We start from the raw sequence: 22,932 nt of genomic DNA, 5'->3' as shown, positions 1-22,932 counted from the left end.
GATTAATGTTTAATTTTTTCTCGAGCTTGTAGAAGTCTTTTGTTATTGGGCCCAGTGGTGATTTATAAGAACATAAGAAATAGGAGCAGGAATAGGCCACTTGGCCCCTCGAGCCTGCTCCGCCATTCAATAAGATTATGGCTGATCTTGGGCTCAAAGCCACTTCCCGCCCGCTCCCCATAACCCTTCACTCCCTTATCTTGCAAAAATCTTGTCTATCTCCACCTTAAATGTATTTAATGACCCAGCCTCCACGGCTCTATGGGGCAGAGAATTCCACAGATTTACGACTCGGAGAAGAAATTCCTCCTCCTCTCAGTTCTAAAAGGGCGACCCTTTTATTCTGAAACAATGCACCCAAGTTCTAGATTTCCCCATGAGGGGAATCATCCTCTTTGCATCTACCTTGTCGAGCCCCCTCAGTATCTTATATGTTTCAATAAGATCACCTCTTATTCTTCTAAATTCCAATGAGTATAGGCCCAATCTTTCCTCATAAGTCAACCCACTCCTCTCTGGAATTAACCTAGTGAATCGTCTCTGAACTGCCTCCAATGCAAGTATATCCTTCCTTAAATAAGGAGACCAAAACTATATGCAGTACTCGAGGTGTGGTCTCACCAATACCCTGTATAGTTGCAGCAGGACTTCCCTGCTTTTATACTCCAAACCCCTTGAAATAAAGGCCAACATTCCATTTGCTTTTTTGATTACTTGCTGTACCTGCATGCTAACTTTTTGTGTTTCATGCACAAGGACCCCCAGGTCCCTCTGAACTGTAGCATTTTGTAATCTCTCTCCATTTAAATCATAAATTGCTTTTTTATTTTTCCTGCCAAGTGGATAACCTCGCACTTTCCCACATTATACTCCATCTGCCAAATGTTTGCCCACTCACTTAGCCTGTCTCTATCCCTTTGCAGATTCTTTGAGTCCTCTGTACAACTTGCTTTCCCACCCATCTTTGTATCATCCGCAAACTTGGCTACACTCGGTCCCTTCATCCAAGTCATTAATGTAGATTGTAAATAGTTGAGGCCCCAGCACCGATCCCTGTGGCACCCCACTAGTTACCGTTTGCCAACCGGAAAATGACCCATTTATCCCAACTCTCTGCTTTCTGTTAGTTAGCCAATTCTCTATTCATGCTAATATATTACCCCCAACTCCGTGAACCCTTATCTTATGCAGTAACCTTTTATGTGGCACCTTATCGAATGCCTTCTGGAAATCCAAATACACCACACCCACTGGCTCACCTTTGTCCACCCTGCTCCTTACATCCTCAAAGGACTCCAGCAAATTTGTTTTTCATAAAACCATGCTGACTCTGCTTGACTGCATTATGATTTTCCAAATGCCCTGCTACTGCTTCCTGAATGAAGGACTCCAGCATTTTCCCAACAACAGATGTTGGCTAACTGGTCTATAGTTTCCTGCTTCCTGTCTCCCTCCTTTCTTAAATAGGGGTGTTACATTTGTGGTTTTCCAATCCGCTGGGACCTATCCAGAGTCCAGGGAATTTTGGTATATTGCAACCAATGCATCCACTATCTCTGCAGCCACTTCTTTTAAGACCCTGGGATGCAGGCCATCTGGTCCAGGGGACTTGTCATCTTTTAGTCCCATTATTTACCAAGTACTATTTCCTTAGTGATAGTCTTTAGTTTCCCCCTCCCTGTGGCCCCTTGATTATCCATTATTGGGATGTTGTTAGTGTCTTCTACCGTGAAGACAGATACAAAATATTTGTTCAGAGTCTCTGCCATTTCCCCGTTCCCCATTATTAATTCCCCAGTCTCATCCTCCAAGGGACCAACGTTTACTTTAGCTACTCTCTTTTTATATACCTGTAGAAGCTCTTACTATCTGTTTTAATATTTCTTGCCAGTTTACTCTCATAATTCATCTTCTCACTCTTTATTATTATTTTAGTCATCCTTTGCTGGTTTTTAAAAAAAATTCCCAATCCTCTGATCTCCCACCAATCTTGGCAACATTGTATGCCTTCGTTTTCAATTTGATACCAGCCTTATCTTGCCTTTCGGTCATCACAGAAATCACAGAAACCCCACAGTGCAGATAGAGGCCATTTCGGCCCATCGAGCCTGCACCGACACATATCCCACCCGATCCCCGTCACCAACACATATCCCACCCTATCCCCGTAACCCCACGTATTTAATCCCCCTAACACTAAGGGTCAATTTATCATAGCCAATCAACCTAACCCGCACATCTTTGGACTGTGGGAGGAAACCGGAGCACCCGGAGGAAACCCACGCAAACACGGGGAGAATGTGCAAACTCCACACGGACAGTCGCCCGAGGCCGGATTCGAACCCGGGTCCCTGGCGCTGTGAGACAACAGTGCTAACCACTATGCCACCGTGCATAGAATTTTACAGTGGAAGGAAACCATTTGACATTGTGTGCTTGTACTGCCTTTCAAATAGCTATTCACTTGGCCCTCCTTGTGAACATGTATTCCTCATAAGTGAGCCTAGACAGTGTCTGTTGGCAGGTTTGACTATGGGAGCTCTCAGCTGATTCAGATGCCTATTTGAAACATCCATAAATAGATACTTTCCGGTAGATATCACTGGTTAGTGATCAGGAGTTCTGTCTGATTTTGTTTATTTTTCCCTCTACTGAGCACAGGGATCAATTGTTGTCCCTTCTAGCTGACAGAGACCAGGGATTGGACCTGCGACCTTCCTGATTTTGTAAGGCTCAGTTCCACACTGGGTAGTGCTTCTACCTGCTGTGCCATTGGGAAGAACTTGGAATGTTCTTATTAAAAATAGAGTCCTTTTTCTGTTGTGTAAGTACTGCAACAATGTCAGTTGAAATCTTTCTATGGCCTATCATTAATTGTATGTTTGTTTTGTTCAGATCCACCAATGCACTAGAAGAACAGGAATTTGGTTATCATAAAGGGGTCTCTAAAAAGAGACACCGGGACCTTTCTCCAGAAGAAGATTATAGACAGACATTCCAGACCCCTCATAGAGAGTCCTATGAACCAAGCTATGAACATATAAATGAGAAAGGGAGACGCTCGCTAGAGAGCGAGAAATCGTTCAGATCTGGTAGCCATGGCTACCAGCCTTCAAAATCCAATTTTAAAGAGGAGGCGGAGAGATGGACTAAATCTCCTCCTGTGGAGGATTATGATGATGAAATTGAATATTCTGATGAAGATGCTGAGCAACCTATGCAGCCACCTAAAAGTTTCCACAAAGCTCACCGGGACCATCACAGCTCACGAGTAGAAATGAGCACAGGGCGTGACAAGGAACACAAGTCTTCACACAAGGAAAAGCAGCATTCAGTTATAAAAGATGAAGAAAAGCAAATGCAAGATAAAATGAACAAATCTTCCTCAAAGGAACAGCATAATCACAAGGACCGAGGAGAGTTTGCATCAATAAGTTCCAGTCATAAGAAACCGAAGCTGCAACCTGAGGAGATTTTAGATGACAGAAAATCTAAGCATAGAGCCTCGGACAAGCGGAAATCTGATCGTGAAGAGCCGAAAAGTGCATTGGACAAACCCAAAGAGAAACCCACATCGAGTAAACCGAAAGAACAGCCAGAGTCAAAAAAATCAAAATCTACAGAAAAAATTCAGTCTGTTTCTTTCCGTAAGGACTCTATTACACCAGCAGTGGTCGATGACTTTGAAGAACCGACAATGTCATTTGAGTCTTACCTTAGTTATGACCAGCCACAGAAAAAAAAGAAAAAGATAAACAAACCTGTTGTTGAGAAGGTTAAAGAGACTCATCCAAATAAACCCAAAGGGTCAGCTAAACCATCCGGTTCGAGGAACTCAGACTCTTCCAATAGAGAACAGAATGCTGAAGAAAAGAAGAAATCCAAGCGACATGTTGACGCTGTGCCTCGTGTTAAACCCAAAAAGGTAACATTAAAATTAAATAAGATCACATTAAGTTTATAATTAATAGTGAGGGATATAATATATTATAGATTGTAGAGGTTTTACAATAGTCTCATTTGAAGGGCCTGGGTGACATTTTGGCGCCCGATCTGATGTGACAAAAGTGTCTCCTGTATTCTGGTTGTAAAGCGTGTGTGTGCGTGTCAACATGGGATTCATTACCACAGTTCTCCAGAGTAAGTTGATCTTTGCTGGGTGATGATGGAGAAGAGGTGAGAGAGTCCGGCTTGCTGCTACAGAGGCCAAATCTGAAGGCAAGTGTTATTGAAGTAACCGTACAAATGTTTGGTCGCCTGTAGTTGTGTCTTTACTCCCACAGGACCACACCCAGCAAGAGTAAGTGTCCTCGAGGGAGGGGGGCGGGAGGAGAAAGGCAAAAAATAGGGAAAGGGAAAAAAATATGCAAATTTGAGCCCCAATGTCCTAGAAAGAAAGACTTGCATTTATATAGCGCCTTTCACGACCATCGGATGTCTCAAAGCACTTTACAGCCAATTAAGTACTTTTGGAGTGTAGTCACTGTTATAATGTGGGAAACGCGGCTGCCAATTTGTGCACAGCAAGCTCCCACAAACAGCAATGGTCATGAACAGAATGAAATCGCTTTCTGATTTCAAACTGTGTGTCTGTGACAGGATTCTTGGGCTACTGATTTATTTTTCCTTTTTATAAAGAAAGCAGTTATACAGCACCTGTTAGATAGAAACTTGTCCAAAGACAGGATTTCTTTTAAAACTAATGATGTTTTTGTGTTGTGGATTCCTGACACTTCTGTCAGTCAATATATTAAAAGAAGTACCTTGATGACCCTGACTGATCTTTTCGGGGATGTATTCGGGGAGCTTGAGGTGGCATTTCCGGACCCCAATAGTGTTGAGGCTTGTTCGGCAAAAATGTCCACCCACTGTTGCTCTCTTTGGACAATGGAGCAGCGTGGAGTCAAGCTTTAGCTTTTTTTTTAAATGTTGTTTGGATCAACATGTGACCTGGGGCTCTTTCGAGAGAGCAAGAGTCTATGAATGAGTCTGAAGAAAAATTACTTCCCCATGAAAGTAAAAAGAAAATCTGAGCTTGGATCAGATTCTTAACTCTCTGGTTCTGCAGTAACTGCGCTGCGTCTTTCAACTTGAACTCAACCAGAGAAAACCAAAATATTACTGACAATTAAATATGAAGAAATTAATATCAAATTAAATATCAGCTGTTTTGTTTCATTGGCTATTATTGGCAAATAGTTGTGTGCATGGGAGAAGGAACGAAACGGCCGTTAAATGTATTTAGTGCTTTAGTTTGGCCGTGAAAGGCACAAATTCCAGCAATGAGCCAAAGATATGAGCCAACATCTATAAGTAATAAAAACACTCTCAAACAACATGGCTTACAATATTAAAATCTCAATATGTAAATGACATTTAGCCCCACTAACCCCTAGCCCTGCAGTCAGCTATACATCAAAACTGGAAACCCGGACGAGTCTCCAGTTGCATTAAAATGGCAAGAAAGTTGATCAAATTGAATTCTACATTAAAGTAAGCGGTCCTCTTACTTCGGAGATTGTGGTATTGACCATCTTGCAGTGCTAGGTGAAAATTTATAAGATGCAAAAGACACGGGGAGGAAATTGGTTGATTTGTGCCTGTGCACCGAACTTGTAGGAAATAGGTGTGTGTATATATACATCCACAATATTTCACAATAAATGATTCCTCCTCATTTTTCATTTAAGCTGCGAAGCATGTGTGACAGCCATTAACAGATGATACAAATCCCCCCTCCAGATTCAACTTGGAAATGTTATTTGAAGCAGCCAAGTACATAAGCTGACTCCAGCTGGCCCTCCATTTAATGTGGGGGAGGGGGAAGCAGGAAATCCTGTTCCGTTGAGCCACCTTCAGGGACCTGCGTGCCCAATCAGACTGGTATTGGGAACAGGTTAAAGGTCACACTCTTGGCCGTGGAATGAAATTCAACACAGAGTTGAAACATAGAGGCAATGAGAAGAAATTACTTTTGATAATGGATTGTAATTTTATTCTAATATCTACCTAATGAAAAATAGTGGTACCATCAGTGTCTTCAGCAATACTTTTTATTTAGTCAAAGACTAATAACTTTAAAAGAGGGAGGGAATCACAAAAGGAAAGGAATAGGAATAAAAGCAAGTAAGTATTCATTTTTACACTGTATTGGTGCTCCAGTATCAGATGTCACTGTGCTGCCCTTCAATTATTGTTTGTAGTTTGCCCCTTAAAGACTGAAATTTTCATTTTACTTTTTCTTTTCCCCCCCCTCCCAGCAGATGATGATTGATGTGGTACCTGTGTTACCAGATATCCCGTTGCCACTTATCCAGCCCAACTACAGACCACTTCCTTCCATGGATATAACACCATTATCACCGCCAAAAAGGAAAGGTGCGTTTGCTCAGATGTAGGCTGGAATCTTGAATGTTGTCACTGACATGAATCAGTCATTCATAAAAGAAAGACATGAAATAATACTGAGCGGCCTGCGGGTGGCGCTGTCCAGGGAGAGTATAAATACTCGGGCATGGGCCCAGCTTGCGCAGGACATTCTTAACAGGAACTAGTGAAGGACATAACTAGACCTCCATGTTGTAAAACAGTTGATTAAAGCTTTGTTTAACGCTTAGACCAAGTGCCTAGTAGTTTTCTTACGTAAGTCACTATGAGTGAATGGACTTGGTGCGAGTTGGGATAAATGCTGCAGAGTTTTGGATGAGCTCAAGTTTACAGAGGTTAGAAGCTGGGAGGCCGGCCAGGAGAGCATTGGAATAGTCTAGAGGTGGCAAAGGCACAGAGGAGGGTGAGTTGAGGCAGGGGCAGAGACGGGTGATGTTACAGAGGTGGCGATAGGCAGTCTTGGTGACGGAGAGAATGTGGAGTCGGAAGCTCCGCTCTGGGTCAAATAGGACGCCAAGGTTGCAAACGGTCTGGTTCAGCCTCGGACAGTGGCCAGGAAGCGGGATGGAGTCGGTGGCAGGGACCGAATACAATAGCTTCAGTCTTCCCAATATTTAATTCAAAGACATTTCTGCTCATCCAATACTAGATAGCGGACAAACAGCATGACAAATCGGAGTCGAGAGGTGGCAGTGAGCCAAATAAAAAGAATCACAATTTTCTTCTGGGGTGTGGAGGGGGCGAAGAAGTAGTTGAAAGAACACCGGTCAAGAAGCAAAAATTATGCATTATTTAACCTTCCCTTCAACAACTCCCTCAAAGTAGTCAGTGCATTTACCCACTAATGTGATACTGATCTTTATGGACACGGAAGGATTCCAGTTCAATCTCCAATCTGTGCTAAATTAGCTGATCTCCATTGGAAGAGCAGCGAGGTCATTCCAGTTAACCTTGGCCAGAAGTGTAAAGCAACTGTCGATCAGACTGCCTAAGTATCCCCCACATTGGCCCTCTTCCTGGAAGAAGGATGTATTGAGGTTAGACTTTGAAGGGGAGGAACAATGGAATCCAGCATTCAATGAATTATCTACCTATTATTATCTCTTGGAGGAACTGAGAAAAGTTTGAATAGTGTGATTTGTATGTTGTGGGGAGAGGGGACGAGTTGAGGAAAGGACAAATATACGGTAAAGAAATTCCCAACCAGAACAACCAACTTGTAGTCGTGTTGCTGTTTTTGGAATAATTCTCCCATGAAAAGAACTGTTGATTTGTGGCTCTTCAGTGAAGTTGTTGTCCTGTTCTGGGTCTGCTCCCCATTTGGCACTCTAGTCTATTCACCTCAGTCAATTGAGTTGTGTTAATTTTCCACCAAGATCCTGGACAACTACTGTGTGGAAAGTGAGGTGTGATTTACGGTGTTGGCTGGGGAGGAAAGGGGAGAACATAAGGGCACTGCTAAATTGCCAAGTCCCCTCACCCCAGCTTGAGTCATTTAGTCTTTTGTCCAGATGTGTAACAGATGTTCTGGTTGTAGAGTACTGTATGATCTCTATTGGGACGAAGACTGAAGGAAGCTGTGTGTGTGTGCTGCCCTTTTAACGCAATTGATTAGAAATAAATTTATGCTCCAGAAATAACATGACTAATCTACATTTTCCTTTCCGCTGCAGTTGTGTCTGTCCTGTCTGAGGAGGATCTGGGATTTACTGGTCGCCGGTTTAACTCAAAGATGCAGGTGTACTCTGGATCAAAGACTGCCTACCTCCCAAAGATGATGTCGCTCTATGAACAGTGTATTCGAGTTCTACAAAACAATGTGGATTGTAAGTCATAAATGATCATCAGAGCTGTGCACATGCTGAAGTATGAGAAATACATTAGGACTGAGTGATTTATTCCTAATGAGAGAGTAGTTCTATGTTGGGTTCCAGGGTTGCTTGACACTCTGCTTTGCTACAACAATTGGATTTAGACATTTCTTATCTGGACTGTAGGTCGATTAGTGCCTGTAGCAAGTTGCCAAGTTGTAGTTTAATTGCCCGCCCTGTCCCTCCCCTTCATGGGAAGCACGTGATTTCTGCTTGGTGACGCTACAATGTGCTGTGGAGGATTGGAAATCTTTGGCTCTACTCCATGATGCCACACATTGGTGCTCCAACCCATTGTGCCTCCCAATAGCCAAATGTAGAGACGTCCACCCTGCCTTCTTATTGAGAGGTAAGTAAATATTATAGCTATGGAGTAACATTAAATGTCAGTGGGCTCTTTTGTGACCAGTGATTTTCTTCCCACCTCTCCTGTAGGCTTTGGCTCCTTGCTGTGGTATGGCTCCACAGGTGCTGGGATTTCTAGTTCCTCACCCAAGTGGACATTATTAATGTGTAAGCCTTGATGGTGAGTGTTGGCAAGCTACTTGACACAGGGAACAGCAGATGTCCAGACTTCTTGTATCAGCAGTAGTACATCCCAGATGGCCATGATTTTGAATTCCAGCCTCGAGTGACCTATTTCTTCCTTTCCCTTTTCTCCCTCCTCTCCTGAAGGTGGTGACTTGTGTTGGGGGTGTGGCTCCCTTGACTTGATTGTTGAATTTACATCGTCTCAATCAGCAAATTTTGCCAGGGTTGGCTGGATAGCGTACTGATGGTGCTTTTTCTGTGCGTACAAACCTGCACCATTTGTGGCTGATTGTAGAGCCAGTGACTTCAACTGTGGCAATATCTGAGGCCAAAACTTCCTGAACTCCTTGGAAGGGAGCCTGAACAGTTATATATCTGGGGTTGAAGGAGGCAGAAAAGTAGAATAACGGTGTCTACTGACTATCTTGCTGCACAAACATTGGTCAACGTGAAATATTGTCCTGGTGCTCTAACGCTGTAGTACAGCTAAACCACAACCCCTCTACACACTTTCATTATGAATTTTATATGGACTGCAGGACAAAGTGGTGGCCGTGGGGTGGGGGTCGGGGATCAGTTGGGTGGGTGGGTCAGATCGGAGGTGAGGTGGGGTGGGGCCAGATATTGTGGGGGTGGGTTGTCGGGCCGGGGATCGGGGTGGGGAAGAGGGTCAGGGACCGGGGATCGGAGGGGGCGGGGGAAGAGGGGGTCAGGGGCCGGGGATCAGAGGGGGGAAGGGGGTCTGGATCGGAGGGGGAGAGGGGGTCAGGGGCCGACGATCGGAGGGGGTCGGGATCGGAGGGGGGTGGGAGAGGGGGTCAGGGGCCAGGGATCGGAGGGGATCAGGGGCCGGGGATCGGAGGAGGGGTGGGGGCGGGGTGGTGTCAGGGGCCAGGGATCGGACGCCGGAGAAGGGGGCCGGGGATCAGAGGGTGGGAAGGGGGTCAGGGGCCTGAGATCGGGTGGAGGGGTTGGTCAGGTGCCGGGGATCGGAGGCTGGATGGGGGGCTGGGGATCGGACGCGGGGTTGGGGTGGGGGTTCGATCGCAGGAGGCTGGCGAGGTAGGTTCACTGGATCCTGCAGGTGAGTGGAAATCACTTACCTCCTGGACCCAGCAGTCCCTTCCTTCCTTTAGCTGCTGGGAAATTCCTCGGAGCTGCTCCTCTTCAGATAGCATTACTTCAAAAAGGTCCCGTATGTACTGTTTTGTGGTGTTTTTGTTTTGTATTTTTTTCCTCAGTATCTACTGTGCTTTCTTGCAGCTATTCATGAAGTCGGAGGAGTGCCATTTGAGATCTTGGTGCCTGTGCTGGTGCGATGTACCCCTGAGCAGCTGTATCGGATTGAGGACTGCAATCCGGTAAGCCTGTGTTCTGAGTCCTATAATAGAAGTTAACAGGAAGGTACAGGAGCTGCTCATTGTGGTGCTCTACTATTCACTATTTGTCTCCTTTACTTATAGAAAAACCAAGTTACCTCCTTCTTTACATCGGAGGCCTAACATTTATTTATTTATTTATGTAGTTTCCCAAAGGGAGTACTGAGGGTCTGATTCACTAAAGTCTAGACTATAGATCTTAATGGTGCAAATGACTCTTCCATGATACAACCAGACTTTCAAACCTTTTTTCTTGCATTTTAAAAGCTGGCTTTTAAGTGATTGTGGGGAGAAATGGGTTGAGAGACTTCAAGCAACTGTTAAGAGGTGTGGAGAAACATGCTGTTTTTCTAAGGGCCTGGCCAAGATCAGAAACCCACCATGAGAGGAGTTGTGGTCCTGACCTCTGTGATAACACTTTATTTATACAGTCTTTGTCATGCCATTATTAACTTGAAAGAAAGGATTTATATAGCGCCTTTCACAACCTCAACACATCCCAAAGCACTTCACAGCCAGTGAAGAGCTTTTGAAGTGTAGTCACTGTTGTAATGTAGGGAACGTGGCATCCAATTTGTCCGCAGCAACGTCCTACAAAGAGCAGTGAGATAAACGAGCAGATAATCTGATTTAGTGATGGTGGTGGAGGAAGGAATATTAGTCAGGACACCAGAAGATCTACCCTGCTCTTGTTTGAACCGCTAACCAACGGCAAAAATCTGCTGGTACGTTTTAGAAAGTGAGCTACGGCAGCAGACTGGTAACATTTTAGCTCCTGGAGCCACAACTCTCTGGCTCCCAGTAGGTCACCTGGTTGAGATGGTGATAGCTGTGCTTTACATGTTGGATTCCAATCCAATCTCTGCTGAGTTAGCTGATGCCACCCAAGGCAGCTGTTGTAACGTGACATTTGGCCTCGGCACCCATGGGTTAGAGAAGGTAAAATAAGCCAAGGCTCCCAATCAAAACTGCTAACTAATGACCCCTGCTGGAAGTGGGTCTGAGTGGATGCCAGGTGTGAATAGGATCAAACCTTGGGTGTGATTCTCCTATTGGTCAAATTATTTGCTCGCACTCACGATCTGGGTTCACAATAAAGAACAGTCACTTGTGTGAGGTACATCCATGGAACCATAGATTTTTGGAGCCTCTGATAGTAGGAATAAAAGGAGGAAGCTTTAGCTAGATTAATTAACTATAAATGAGGAAGTCGGATAGAAAGTTGGTGGAACTCAGAAGTCACCAGGCCTGACGACTTGCATCCTAGAATACTGAAGAAAATTGGAGAGGAAATAGCAGAGGCTCTGATAACAACATTTAAGCATCTTTAGATGTAGAAATTGTGCCAGGAGACTGGAGGGTTACTAGTGTGACACCTCTGTTTAAAAAGGGGCGAAAAGATTAATCAGGTAACTATACACCAGTCAGCCTAACCTGAGTGGGTAAGCTTCTAGAGGCCATCGTAATGGGGATTACTACTTAGCAAGATGTGTTAATTTAAGGACAGCCAGCATTGATTTATAAAAGGCAAGTTGTGTCTGACAAAGTTAATTTAGAATTTTTTTGAGGAAATAACAGCGAATATTGATAAAGGAGAGGCAATGAATCTTGTGCACATATATACCTTTTCAAAAGGATCTTCAAAAGTGTTGCACTACTTGATAAATAACATGGTATGAAGTTGGAATGCGGCAGCATGGAAAAGAAGTTGGCTAGAGGACAGAAAACTAGCTTAAGTATGTTTCTTGGACCGGAGGGGTGTAAACATTGATGTCTTCCAAGAGTCAGTGTTTGGGCCATTGCTAATCGAGCCTTCATGGGTTTGGATCTAGGGGGCACAGTATCAAAACGTGTGGATGAGACAAAAATAGGGAGTCAGGCTAACTGGAGAGGATTGTAAACCGTATGAAACTGGGCCTCGTTTCACTGGAACAAAAGATTGAGGAGGTCTGAAAGGTGTTCAAAATTGAGGGATTTTGATGAGGTAAATAGGATAAAGCTATTTCTATTGGTTGGTGAATCAATAACCAAAGGGCATAACTTTAAATTAGTCACCAAAAGAATGAATGAAGAGTTTAGGAAGTTTTGTTTTATATAGAGTGGGTTGTTAGAACATAGAATACCCTACCAGAAACAGTGGTGGAAGCAGAATCCAAAATTAGTTTTTAGATGAGAAGTGGATAAATATTTATTTGAAAGAGAAACATTTAAAGATGATATAGGGAAAGGGCCGAAATGGTCAGTTCTTTCAGCTGGCATAGGTGTGATGGGCTGAATGACCCCTTCCTGTACTGTAAAATTCAACAGCAGGGAGGGGAGAAAATTAACAGGGGAAAAAGTCTTCATGGTGCCTATCCTTATGGACTATACAGTGGCTGACACCAGTTGAATGCATCCACTGATACCAAGCTAAATGTTATCTCCCCACTGGGGGTCTGACTGCAAAATGCTAATCTTGGATCAATTAACTGGAGCAACATTCTCCACTTTAACACTCTCAGAATTGTGCATCCTTTACTTAGGGGTGAGCAACTGCAATTTTTTTTAATGGTCCACATTATAATTATGCTAATTATTTTTCCAAAACAAAGACACTTTTACTGGGGAACAGAACGAAAATTGCTTAACTAGTCAAAAGATAAGATTTTCTGAAAAATTTGCCTTTTAATAGAATTAGGGAAGGAGGGGGGGGGGGGAAAGAGTGCTGTACTGCAGTAAGTATCCATCTGTAGTGGTATGACATTGAGAGGTAGTCCAAATGAAGTAGCAGTAATGTTGATACTGCTGCTGATCCAAATTCAGAACTTTCACTTTATGGTGTGTCAGTCAGTCAATAATCTGGAAAGCCTGAACATTGAGTCCAGTATTGACTCGGGGACTGAAGTGTTCTTGGGGGCTGGTACAGGACTGTGAAGGATTGAGGTTTTTTAGAAATGGATGTGCATCATTTGAAAAAGAGATGGGTGCAGCTCAGTACTGTGAAGAGGAAAACTATAGTTGTGGAAAGTGAGATACTGATACACTGAAGCAAGTAGAAGTTTAGTGGAGCAGTGAGTGTGTTGGTCTGAGAGGAGTTAAAATGGAGCACAGTGAACAGAAATAACGAGCTTTGATCGGAGATCCATTTATAAATAACAATTTACATTTCTCAATCAGTTGGCCAGTGTTGGCATTAAGGCAAAAAATGGTGGTGTTTGAGATGTAAATGTTGGGTTTTATAAAACCTTGGTGTATGTAAAAGGTGGGTATGATATATGAAGAGTGCACCTCAGAGCATGTTTAGTAACCCACACCCATTGTGGAAACCCAGTGATAGAGTTGTGCAAGCATAGAGTTGCTGTTTGTGCCTGTGGCTATTTTGCAGGACTGCCTGAAAGTTTGGAAACTTCTGGGACATGGGTGGCTAAAATAGCGCATGTTGGTGCAGGCTTCGCAACCACGTGGTCACAGCCAGATATGACGGATGAGGTTTCTGTTTTCGAAGAGCTGCCAGAATGGTCAGGTGATCTGAACCTGACTTTCAGATGTTTTTGTCAGACATCCCACAGGAGCAAGGTCAGACTAGGTTGGGAAGTGTAGCAGTTCTGTAAAGTACTTTTAAAACTTGTTTTGGCAAATATTTTTCCTGCTTTGAGGATGTTGTTAGTTCTCAGCTGCTACTTAATCACTTGGACAAGATTCTGTATACGTGTTTGTACTGCTGATTTACAGCACTTACATGCCACCTTCTGACTTCTCCTGCACACCACACTTTTTTTTCATTGTATTTTTTGGTCACTTTGATTTTACTGTACATACACTTCAAGTGCCTATCCAAATACTTTTTAAAAAATATGATGAGGGTTTCTGTCTCTACCACCCTTACAGGCAGTGCGGTCCAGACCCCCACCACCCTCTGGGTGAAAGAATTCCTCCTCAACTCCCCTCTAATCATTCTACCAATTACTTTAAATCAATTTTTTCCCTCCCTTCCCCTGTGCTTTAACAAACTGATTTGCTTGGACAGACTTCCCTTCCCTCGCAAAGGCATCAGCTCCTTGCTAGGCACAGTTCTACAATGAATCAATCGCCCTCTACAACCTCGTTCAGGTGGACAATGAGAGTTAGCAGGCTATTTGAGCGGGTGAAGGTCATCACAGCCAAGTGTGATCCCATCCAACTTGCTCTTCAAACACCTGCACTTCCCAGCAGAGGTTGCTGATAGTAATCCGAAGAGGGAGTACTTGCTTATTTTTATTTTTGTGTTGAGATCAGCTTATGCAGACTGGGTATTGATCTTTCCTGGCGTAAAAGGCTCAGCTACTTACTGTAAGCCTGCTGAGTCATCAGAAAAGTTGTTGATGCAAAATTATAATGTAATATTGTAGGGGGTTTCTCTTGCCCGTTCTGGTCTCCTACCAGGCTTCGTGCAATAATTACCCTTGAGTGGTTCGACCCACTCTTCCCTACGGTTCTAGACCTTGGACTTAGGTGCAGGGAACTGTAGTGCAGAGAAAAACTCAATAGACCAGGTTGAATAGCACGAAATGGATGCTTTTATTATTAAACAGTTTGCAGCATTATAAAATACATGTCATAAGCACAGATTAAAGTAACTACAAGCATGCACATATCTATAAACTTAACTCTATGGAAATGGGGAACACACGGCACATCGTAAAAGGGAAAACACATTACGATTACCCTTAACCCCCCTCCCCTAGACCTAGCTTAAGTTTCGACTTGAGGAACTCGGGATCATGCTCACCACTCTCAGAATCGCGAAAAGGGGGGTTCGCAGCCTTTTTGGCACCGCTTTCCGTCGTCACGTGGATTTTGGAAACTTCTGGCGCAGCTTGTTTTCTTACGCGATGCAGCAGCAGATACAGCCTTGATGAGCGCTCGTCCTGGATGGATCGGTTAAAAGTTGTTGAAGAACCGGATACACATGGGAAAGTCCATTACTGGAAAGCTGAGAATGGGATGTTGAGGCACGGGAGTGCTAGGCCCGGTCCTTTTATTTCTCCCTCTGGCCTGACTCGTCGGTTTTCCTGAGGGTGTCTTCTCCTTCGGCCTGGGTCGTCGATGATCTCCCGCCAAAAGTACCCGGGCCACCCTCGTCGTCTTCCCGTTGTGGCCGAGCCTTGCCTGGCCGAACACCGACCACGCTGCCTTAACCGAAGAGTCCGTCCCGAAACGTGAATCTGAAGCGAAGCGCCGAAGCGTACTCCCAAGCGTTGAAGAAATGAAAACCGAAGTGAAGCCCCGAAGTCCAGCCTGATGGACCTTTCAATCCACAGTTATACCTTGTTGGGACAGTCTTATCTCCCGCCAAATCATAGTCCAGTCTTTGTAATATTTTTGGCGGGCAGAAATCTCTGCAGGGGCGCTTTGTCTTGTAACGGGAGCTGGTGATAGCTTAACTGGCCTTCCTGGCCGATAATGTCTTTTTCTTTGTCACCGTAACTCGGTTCGTATATTGATCGGTCTGGAGATTGCCCTTGATGGCTGTTAAACGGTTTTTCCTTTGTACAGTAAATGGGTTTAAGTGTTCATTCAAAAGTCCGCCCATTTCTTGATGGGCCCCATCTTGTTACCTGAAACTGTCTTGTACTTTGAATCCAATTAATATGTATGCTCAGTTCCCTGAGTTTTGTTTTCCCGATACTGACTTTCGCGGGCTTACTGTCCTCAATCCACAAGCCTGTCTGGCTTGCAGTAACAGAAATCAAATGGTCCCAGAAACTGATCACGAGGTCCGGCGGCCATTTTGTATGCCCTTTTTATCAAAGGTTTTTCTGTACAAGCTTCTTTTGGTCAATAAAACTGTTTTATTAACCCTGTTTTGTTGCGTGATTAAATTACTGAAAATTTCGAATCTTACAGTCCCCCCTGTGATACTGATAGCTTGCTTAAAGTATCAATAATCCTTGGTGAGTAAATTTTCCCTGATTCCTCACATCCAAACATTCCTGGTAATTAACTATCTATGACCCCCACGACACATGCAGTTCCCATTTCAGAAGGATTACCTTGTGTACAATTGGACACTCATAGGCAGTATTATCTTAAACTATAACACATTCATCTTTCAGATGTGAAGGGGCCAATGCCCCTTGCACCACCTGCATACACCTTTTATTAATCAAAAAAACTTATCAACGGCTATAACACAACAGTATTCACACACTTAAATCATGCAGTAACTAAAAATCAAGAGTGGAGGGACGCTTTAACTTTTAATACTTAGCAGCTTAAACTGGGGTGTCCTCTTCCCCCACTCGTACATAGCGTTCTCTCCATTCTCGTGCCTCTGGAGGCGCTTGCCTCTCTTGCAATGCACGAACAGTAAAAATATTACAATTAAAACCTGACACACTACTAGGATGTGGGATGCTATTCTAATCCAGGCCGGGATCTCTATATTAGTGAACAGGTCCTACCATGGTGGGATGACTATGTCCAATATGTCTTTCCCTATCTCTAATGTCTTCTGCTCCAGTGTGTAGAAATGCTTCTGTGAAACTATAACGGCTTTTAGAATCTTGGTGAGGTGTTCGGGGAGAGGGGGAATGACATAACCAAAATGCGTGACGAATCGTTACAAGTCCGTGAAATTCTCTTTTACAGTGAGGTGAACGGTGGAGGGTGCAGGAATGGGGACAATCCGTTGTTGTGCCACTTGAACTTCAGCCCTGGGTTTGAAACAGAAACTGCTGTCACTGACTGGACACCACTCGTGCTGTCCGTGGCGGTAGTGAGGCGCTGCAGTGGTGACACAGTATGTCCCACCTCCGATATATGCTACCTGCGGGGGCACATGGTCCTTTGCCATTGCCTCCATGGTGCAATTTATCGGCTTCGCGCTAGCGGCTCTGAACCCGCACTGTGGTTTCAAAAAGGCATTCAAGTGCTGGGGACACAGGATGATGTGTGCTCCCTGGCTTCGACACCCCGAGAGGTCGGTGCCTGTCATCGTACGCTCCCATCTGATGACATAAGGCGGGACCACTGCGTAACGAATGTGCGCACCCCCCTGGATGACTCCAATGTTCTACACCCTGTATACCGGGGCGGGCTTTGCTGCGGGACCCAACACCGGCATCCTTACCACTATTCCCATAATAATGTGGTTTGATCGTCCGCAGTCCACTGGGACTGGGTACGCTTCTGCAGCTAGTCTGAGCTGGCACAGGCTTAATGCGTTGTCAAAAGGGTGGAGCGCTTGCAAGTGCTTGTTGCTGATCCAGGACGGGACCAAACCTTCTTTTAAATCCTCCAGATTACTGCGGCCCTCGCCCAGTAACCACGCCCCGTATAGCACACAGGCCTCGTTCTGCGCAGCCTGATCGGACGCATTCCGATCCTCAATGAGCGCATCTACCGTTCTAGCGTGTTTCTCCAGCTCAGCAATTATTTCTTTTAAGTGTAGTGTCATGGCTTGGTCCTCATGTAGCTTAGAACCCACTACCTTATTCTCGCTTGTCGGTATGTTCCTTAACTGGGCCTTTAAACCATTGATCTGTGTTTGCAGCTCCACGTTGTCTAGAGCGTTGACAACAGACGTTCCGGTGTTAAAAGCAGTGAAAATGTCATTTACAGCACCCCTTCTTTGCCTTCCTACCCGATCCAGGACTTCCTGTGGTGTGGTGTACAATTTGGCTTTGTCGATATCGGCAAAGTCAAACTCGTAAAATTGTCTGAACATTCGGGTTAACAGGACCTGGTACAATTGTTCCGTTTCCCTGGGACACCACTCCGGCAATTGTACCTCAGTGAGGTTTAAAATCACTGAGGCCACCGCGTAGTGTACCCCTTGGTACAGCACCTGACCGGTGGGTACCAATACTAAACCGTTCCCGGGTCCCTTTGTGGTGGTGGGGCACCCTTCCTTCTGGGCTAGTGCTACCGGGATTGTGGGCAGGGGCTTGCGTGGGCGGGTGATGAGTTCAGTGGCGTTTACTGGAATCGGGGAGTATGGGGCTCCGCACGCCCAAGTGCTGACATCCCATCTCATCCCTTTTCATTCTGCCACTGCCTCTGGAAAAAGATGGATACGCCCTTGGGGCAAACGCGTTTTGAACCCCACATACAGACATATATGCCTTCATCTGGTTCCCACCATTTGTCCCAACACACACGTAATTGTCCGTGAGTCCCCGTAATTGTCCGATGGGTATTGTTACCCAGTCGTTCCCACTCGATAGTAGAGTTCTTCATGGCCTTCCCCAGCTTTCGTAACCGCCACCATCTACTTAACGGTACGTTCCCATTACACACCAAACAGATCCTCTTTCCCACGGTAACGCTGACTCTGGGTGCAAGGATCCTCACCCGAGGGCACATTAACGAAGTCTCTTGGTAGGCGAAACTGAAATTGCTGGAGTATTCCGTAGAATTCGTCCCCAGCCATCCTGGCCATCTTCCTTGGTGGAAATAGGTGGCGGTTTCCTCAACCTCTCGCTTCCCCATCCCATCCGTCGCGATGGGGGCTGTGTCCCCGGAACATCCGAACACGATGACGTCCTTGGTGCGGCCCCGGTAGGCCAGCCCGCAGTCGATCGCCGCGAGTATCACGAGAATCCTCTCCATTGTATTCCTGGTTTCTGTAACCGATAAGATGATGTAGCCAGGCTCCCAATAGGTGCTGGCTTAATTAAACGGACGCGCGGGTTCTCTGACCCCGCTTCCAAACAACCACACATTCTGGGCAGACTCCGAAAACTACCTTTTAAACATCCCCATCATCTTAAACTTTACACACCTTAAACTATCATTACAATTACCTAACTTAACTCATCATTTCCTAACAACTATGTACAGCGCCGCCCTCCTCCGGGCGGCCTACTTAATTCCTGTGAGGGCTGCAGCGTGCCGCTCCCTGTGGCGGGGCTGCACTGACCTTCAGCTTTGATCCCCCGCAGCCTGTCGCTGCTGAACGGGAATCGTGCCTTTCTCGGGCTGCTCTGTACCGAGGTTGGGGAAGATAGGGAGAATTTGGCCATTGCTTTCTGGGCTGGGGCGTTCGAGTCGACCTACGAGGGGCTGCCTTGGGTGAGGCTCCCAGGGCTGACGGACCGGGGGTTGGGGCTTTCACCGTCACAGCCTGTGGTTCCACCACAGCTGCCGGCTCCGGCTCCCTTCCCTCAGGCTCCGCCCCCCCCGGGGCCGGGATTTGTGGCATCCGACTCCACCTCACCTGTCCCTACAGGCAGTGAGTCTCCGCCCCCAATCCCTGCCTCCCCTAAGCTTGAGTCGAGGGCGGGATCTTCGTCCTCTGACTCTTCCTCCTCCGTGATCGGGTCAAGGGTGGGGTCGAGCTGTTCGGGCTCTTCCCCATCCGAATCCCAAATCAGAGGGGAGACCTCCCACTCCAATGGGATGACTCCTCCCTTCACGCAGGCTACTGTTCCAGCCTGTGTGGTCTGTGACTCTGTCGCAGGCTGAGGATTTTTGTCCTCAGACCTGGCCACTGTTGTTGGCCCTTGTGCACCCGACTTAAACAGTTTGCACTGGTTAATGTGAAACCATTTAGTACGTCGGGGCACCTTCACTGCATACACCATGGCGCTGGCCTTGTCTACAATGTTATAAGGCCCTATGTACAGTGGTTCAAAGCTCCCCACCCGGGCATAGTTCCTAACCATGACCTGGTCTCTGACTTCCCACTCTTGTTGCTTACGAGGTTCCAGTAACAGTCGATTCCCCTGATGCTGTCTCCCCATGTTCCCAGCCGCTTGCCCATAAATCTGTTTCAGGCGCTCCAAAAGGGTTTGGACGAACTTGTCTCGCTTCACCTCTTGGAGCTGGCCCTCAGTGAGCACCGGGGCTAGTACATGGGTGGGTGTTCGCATGATCCTTCCAGTCATTAATTCGTGCGGGGAGTACCCCGTACTTTTGGACTGGCTGGCCCGGATCCCCATGAGGACTAGAGGCAGGACCTCCGCCCATTTCTGGGGCGAGCCCATTGTCTCTTTCCTCAGCTTTTCCTTGAGGGTCCGGTTCATGCGTTCAACAATCCCGGATGACTGGGGATTGTACGCTACGTGCCACTTCCCTTCAATGCCCAAGAGCATGAGGGTGATTTGCATCACTTGACCGGTGAACTGACTCCCTTGGTCGGACTCAACAAAACGGGGGAGTCCCCACCGTGAGAATACTTCCCGGATCAAGATCTTGGCAGTACCCAGCGCCGTAGCTGTTCTGCACGGGAAAGCACGGTGGCATAGTGGTTAGCACTGTTGCCTCACAGCGCCAGGGACCCGGGTTCGAATCCGGCCTCGGGTGACTGTCTGTGTGGAGTTTGCACATTCTCCCCGTGTTTGCGTGGGTTTCCTCTGGGTGCTCCGGTTTCCTCCCACAGTCCAAAGATGTGCGGGTTAGGTTGATTGGCTATGATAAATTGACCCTTAGTATTAGGGGGATTAAATACGTGGGGTTACGGGGATAGGGTGGGATATGTGTTGGTGTAGGGGTTATAGGGATCGGGTGGGATATGTGTTGGTGCAGGCTCGATGGGCCGAAATGGCCTCTATCTGCACTGTGGGGTTTCTGTGATTCTGTGATTTGGTGAACACATCCACCAGGACAAGGCAATACTTATAGCCTCCTTGGGCGGCGGGCAGGGGCCCTATGTAGTCGACCTGAATCGATTGCCATGGTCCCTCTACCCTCCTGATGTGCCCCATGGGCGCCTTCCTTTTCTGGGGGTCTGGGTTGTTCGCAGCGCACACGAGACAGCTTGCACAGAACTCGCGGACATCGTCTCTAAGTCCCGGCCACCTTCCCGCCTGCTCTACCCGTTGCCAGGTAACCTCCGGCCCGGGGTGTCCTGCCCCTGGACCCTCATGGGCCAGTTGAAGGAATTCCCTCCGGTGCTGCTGCGGCACAACCCACTGCTCCTCTCGGAACAGCATGCCTTCCTTGACTGAGAGGGCTGCCGTACTGTACGGACCCTCTACCTGCTTGCCCTCAGTAATGGCTTTTAGGACTGTTTTTAGGGCGGGATCCAGGGTTTGGACGGTCTTTAGGTCTAGGGGCGTTGTCACCCCTGTGTTCCCTGGAGTTCCCTCCCTGTCTCGGATCGCTGCCACGGGTCCGGGTCCATAGGGGTCCCAGAAAATGCCGTTGTGGGCACCCTCCCTGGCTAGCGCATCTGCCTGCTGGTTGCCCTGGCTGCGAGGTTCTGTGGTGGAATGAGCCTTCACCTTGTGGATGAACACCTCCCCTTCCTCCCCCACAGCTGCCAGGATCTTCTCCAGCAAGGGCTTAACTGTTAAAGGTCGTCCGTCCGCGGAGGTGTATCCGCGGCGGGACCAGATGGCGAGGTACTCCGTACACGAATTGCACGTGAACATGCGGTCCGAGCAAATCGTGTATGGGGTTGGGAAGATCTCGGGGTGGGTAACCACGTACACCACCGCGGACAGCTCAGCTTGCTGTGCGCTCATAGTGCTGGGGAGCTTAATTGCCAAGGCAATGTCTGCCGTAGGGTCATAAACTCCACACCCTGTGAGTCGTTCGCCAGCAGATACCGTGCTGGAACCGTCTACGTAGATCTCGCGGCCCGTGGGGTGTATCCCGGCCCGCAAACCTATGTCGACCTCCCATACCCCTTCTACGGAACACCGATGGGCTGTTCCAGGATATACCATGTTGGCTGCGAGCTTTGGCTCGCAGAGACCTTTAACCTTGAGATCCATCTGGGAAAGGAGGAGGGTCCAGCGCGCAATCCGAGCGCTGCTTACAGTCCCATCCTTAATCCTTCCATCCAGAAGCATCTTTGTGGGGGTGTGATGGGTGAGGAGAGTGATGGGAGAGGTTCCTGTGAAGATCACCGATCTTTTCACAGCCCAATGCGTGGCCAGGAGATGCCGCTCGCAATTGGAAAAACTCCTCTCCACATCCGTAAGTACCCTGGAGGAATAGACTACTGGTCTCAGCTTGCCGTGTCGCTCCTGGAGCAGCACGGCACTCAGGCTGTCTCCACTAGCGGCTACTTCCAGGAAAAACTCCTCTTCCCCCCCCCCCCCCCCCCATCTATGGCCCCTAGGGCTGGCGCGGTCTGCAGATCCCTTTTCAACTTCTCGAATGCTGCCTGACAACCCTCATCCCAAGACCACTCGACTCCCTTGTGTAAGAGTCGGAGTAGCGGGGCTGCTGTGGCTGCATAGTCCTCGATGAAATCCCTGCAGTACCCGGTCAATCCCAAAAAGGACCTTACACCCGTTACTGTGTTAGGGATCGGTAGATCTTGCATCGATTCCCGTCTAGCCTTATCTATGGCTCTTTCTCCAGCGCGGATGGCCAGACCCAGGAATTTCACCTCCTGCTGGCCGATCTGTGCTTTCTTTGGGTTTACTTTGAAACCCTTTCTTTCCAGCAGCTCCAATAATTCGGCTAATAGTGGGCCGTGCTCCTCCCTTGAATCCGTGAACAGGAGTAGGTCGTCCACATACTGCACTATCTGATTGGGCTGGCTAAATTCCTTCAAACTTCCTGCCATGCATTGATGGAAAATGCTGGGGCTGTTGTGAAAACCCTGTGGCAAGCAGTTCCAAGTGTACTGTTGCCCTTTAAAAGTAAAGGCAAACTTGTACTGATCCTCCCGCCGCAGCGGAATGGACCAGAAACCGTTCGAGATATCCAGCACCGTGAACGTGGTCGCGGATGCTGGAATACTCCCTATTAGGTTGGCAACTGCTGCTACCGTGGGCGCGCAGGCTGGGATGTTACTGTTGAGGACTCTATAGTCCACCGTGGCCCTCCACGAATTGTCCAGCTTC

At 47.0% G+C, this 22,932-nt stretch overlaps 1 protein-coding gene across 3 annotated transcripts in view; it reads left to right on the top strand.

The window, feature by feature from the left end:
• The window catches only part of eloa (elongin A), a 79,562-nt gene that overhangs the window by 39,952 nt on the left and 16,678 nt on the right, over positions 1-22,932 (top strand). For 2 of the 3 annotated variants that reach the window (XM_085962548.1, XM_085962546.1), the window contains exons 4-7: positions 2,896-3,925; positions 6,261-6,378; positions 8,061-8,213; positions 10,053-10,150. In XM_085962548.1, coding sequence (XP_085818674.1) covers positions 2,896-3,925; positions 6,261-6,378; positions 8,061-8,213; positions 10,053-10,150 — 1,399 coding nt within the window. The remainder of the gene's footprint in view (positions 1-2,895; positions 3,926-6,260; positions 6,379-8,060; positions 8,214-10,052; positions 10,151-22,932) is intronic. The other variant, XM_085962547.1, reaches the window with a different exon arrangement.

Source organism: Somniosus microcephalus, chromosome 20 (genome assembly GCF_052327205.1).
Source record: "Somniosus microcephalus isolate GS21.2 chromosome 20, FLI_Smic_1.0, whole genome shotgun sequence".
In the NCBI taxonomy this organism is placed as follows: Eukaryota; Metazoa; Chordata; class Chondrichthyes; order Squaliformes; family Somniosidae; genus Somniosus; species Somniosus microcephalus.
Note: the sequence above shows the minus strand (reverse complement) of the source record. Positions and strands in the feature narration are given on the sequence as shown.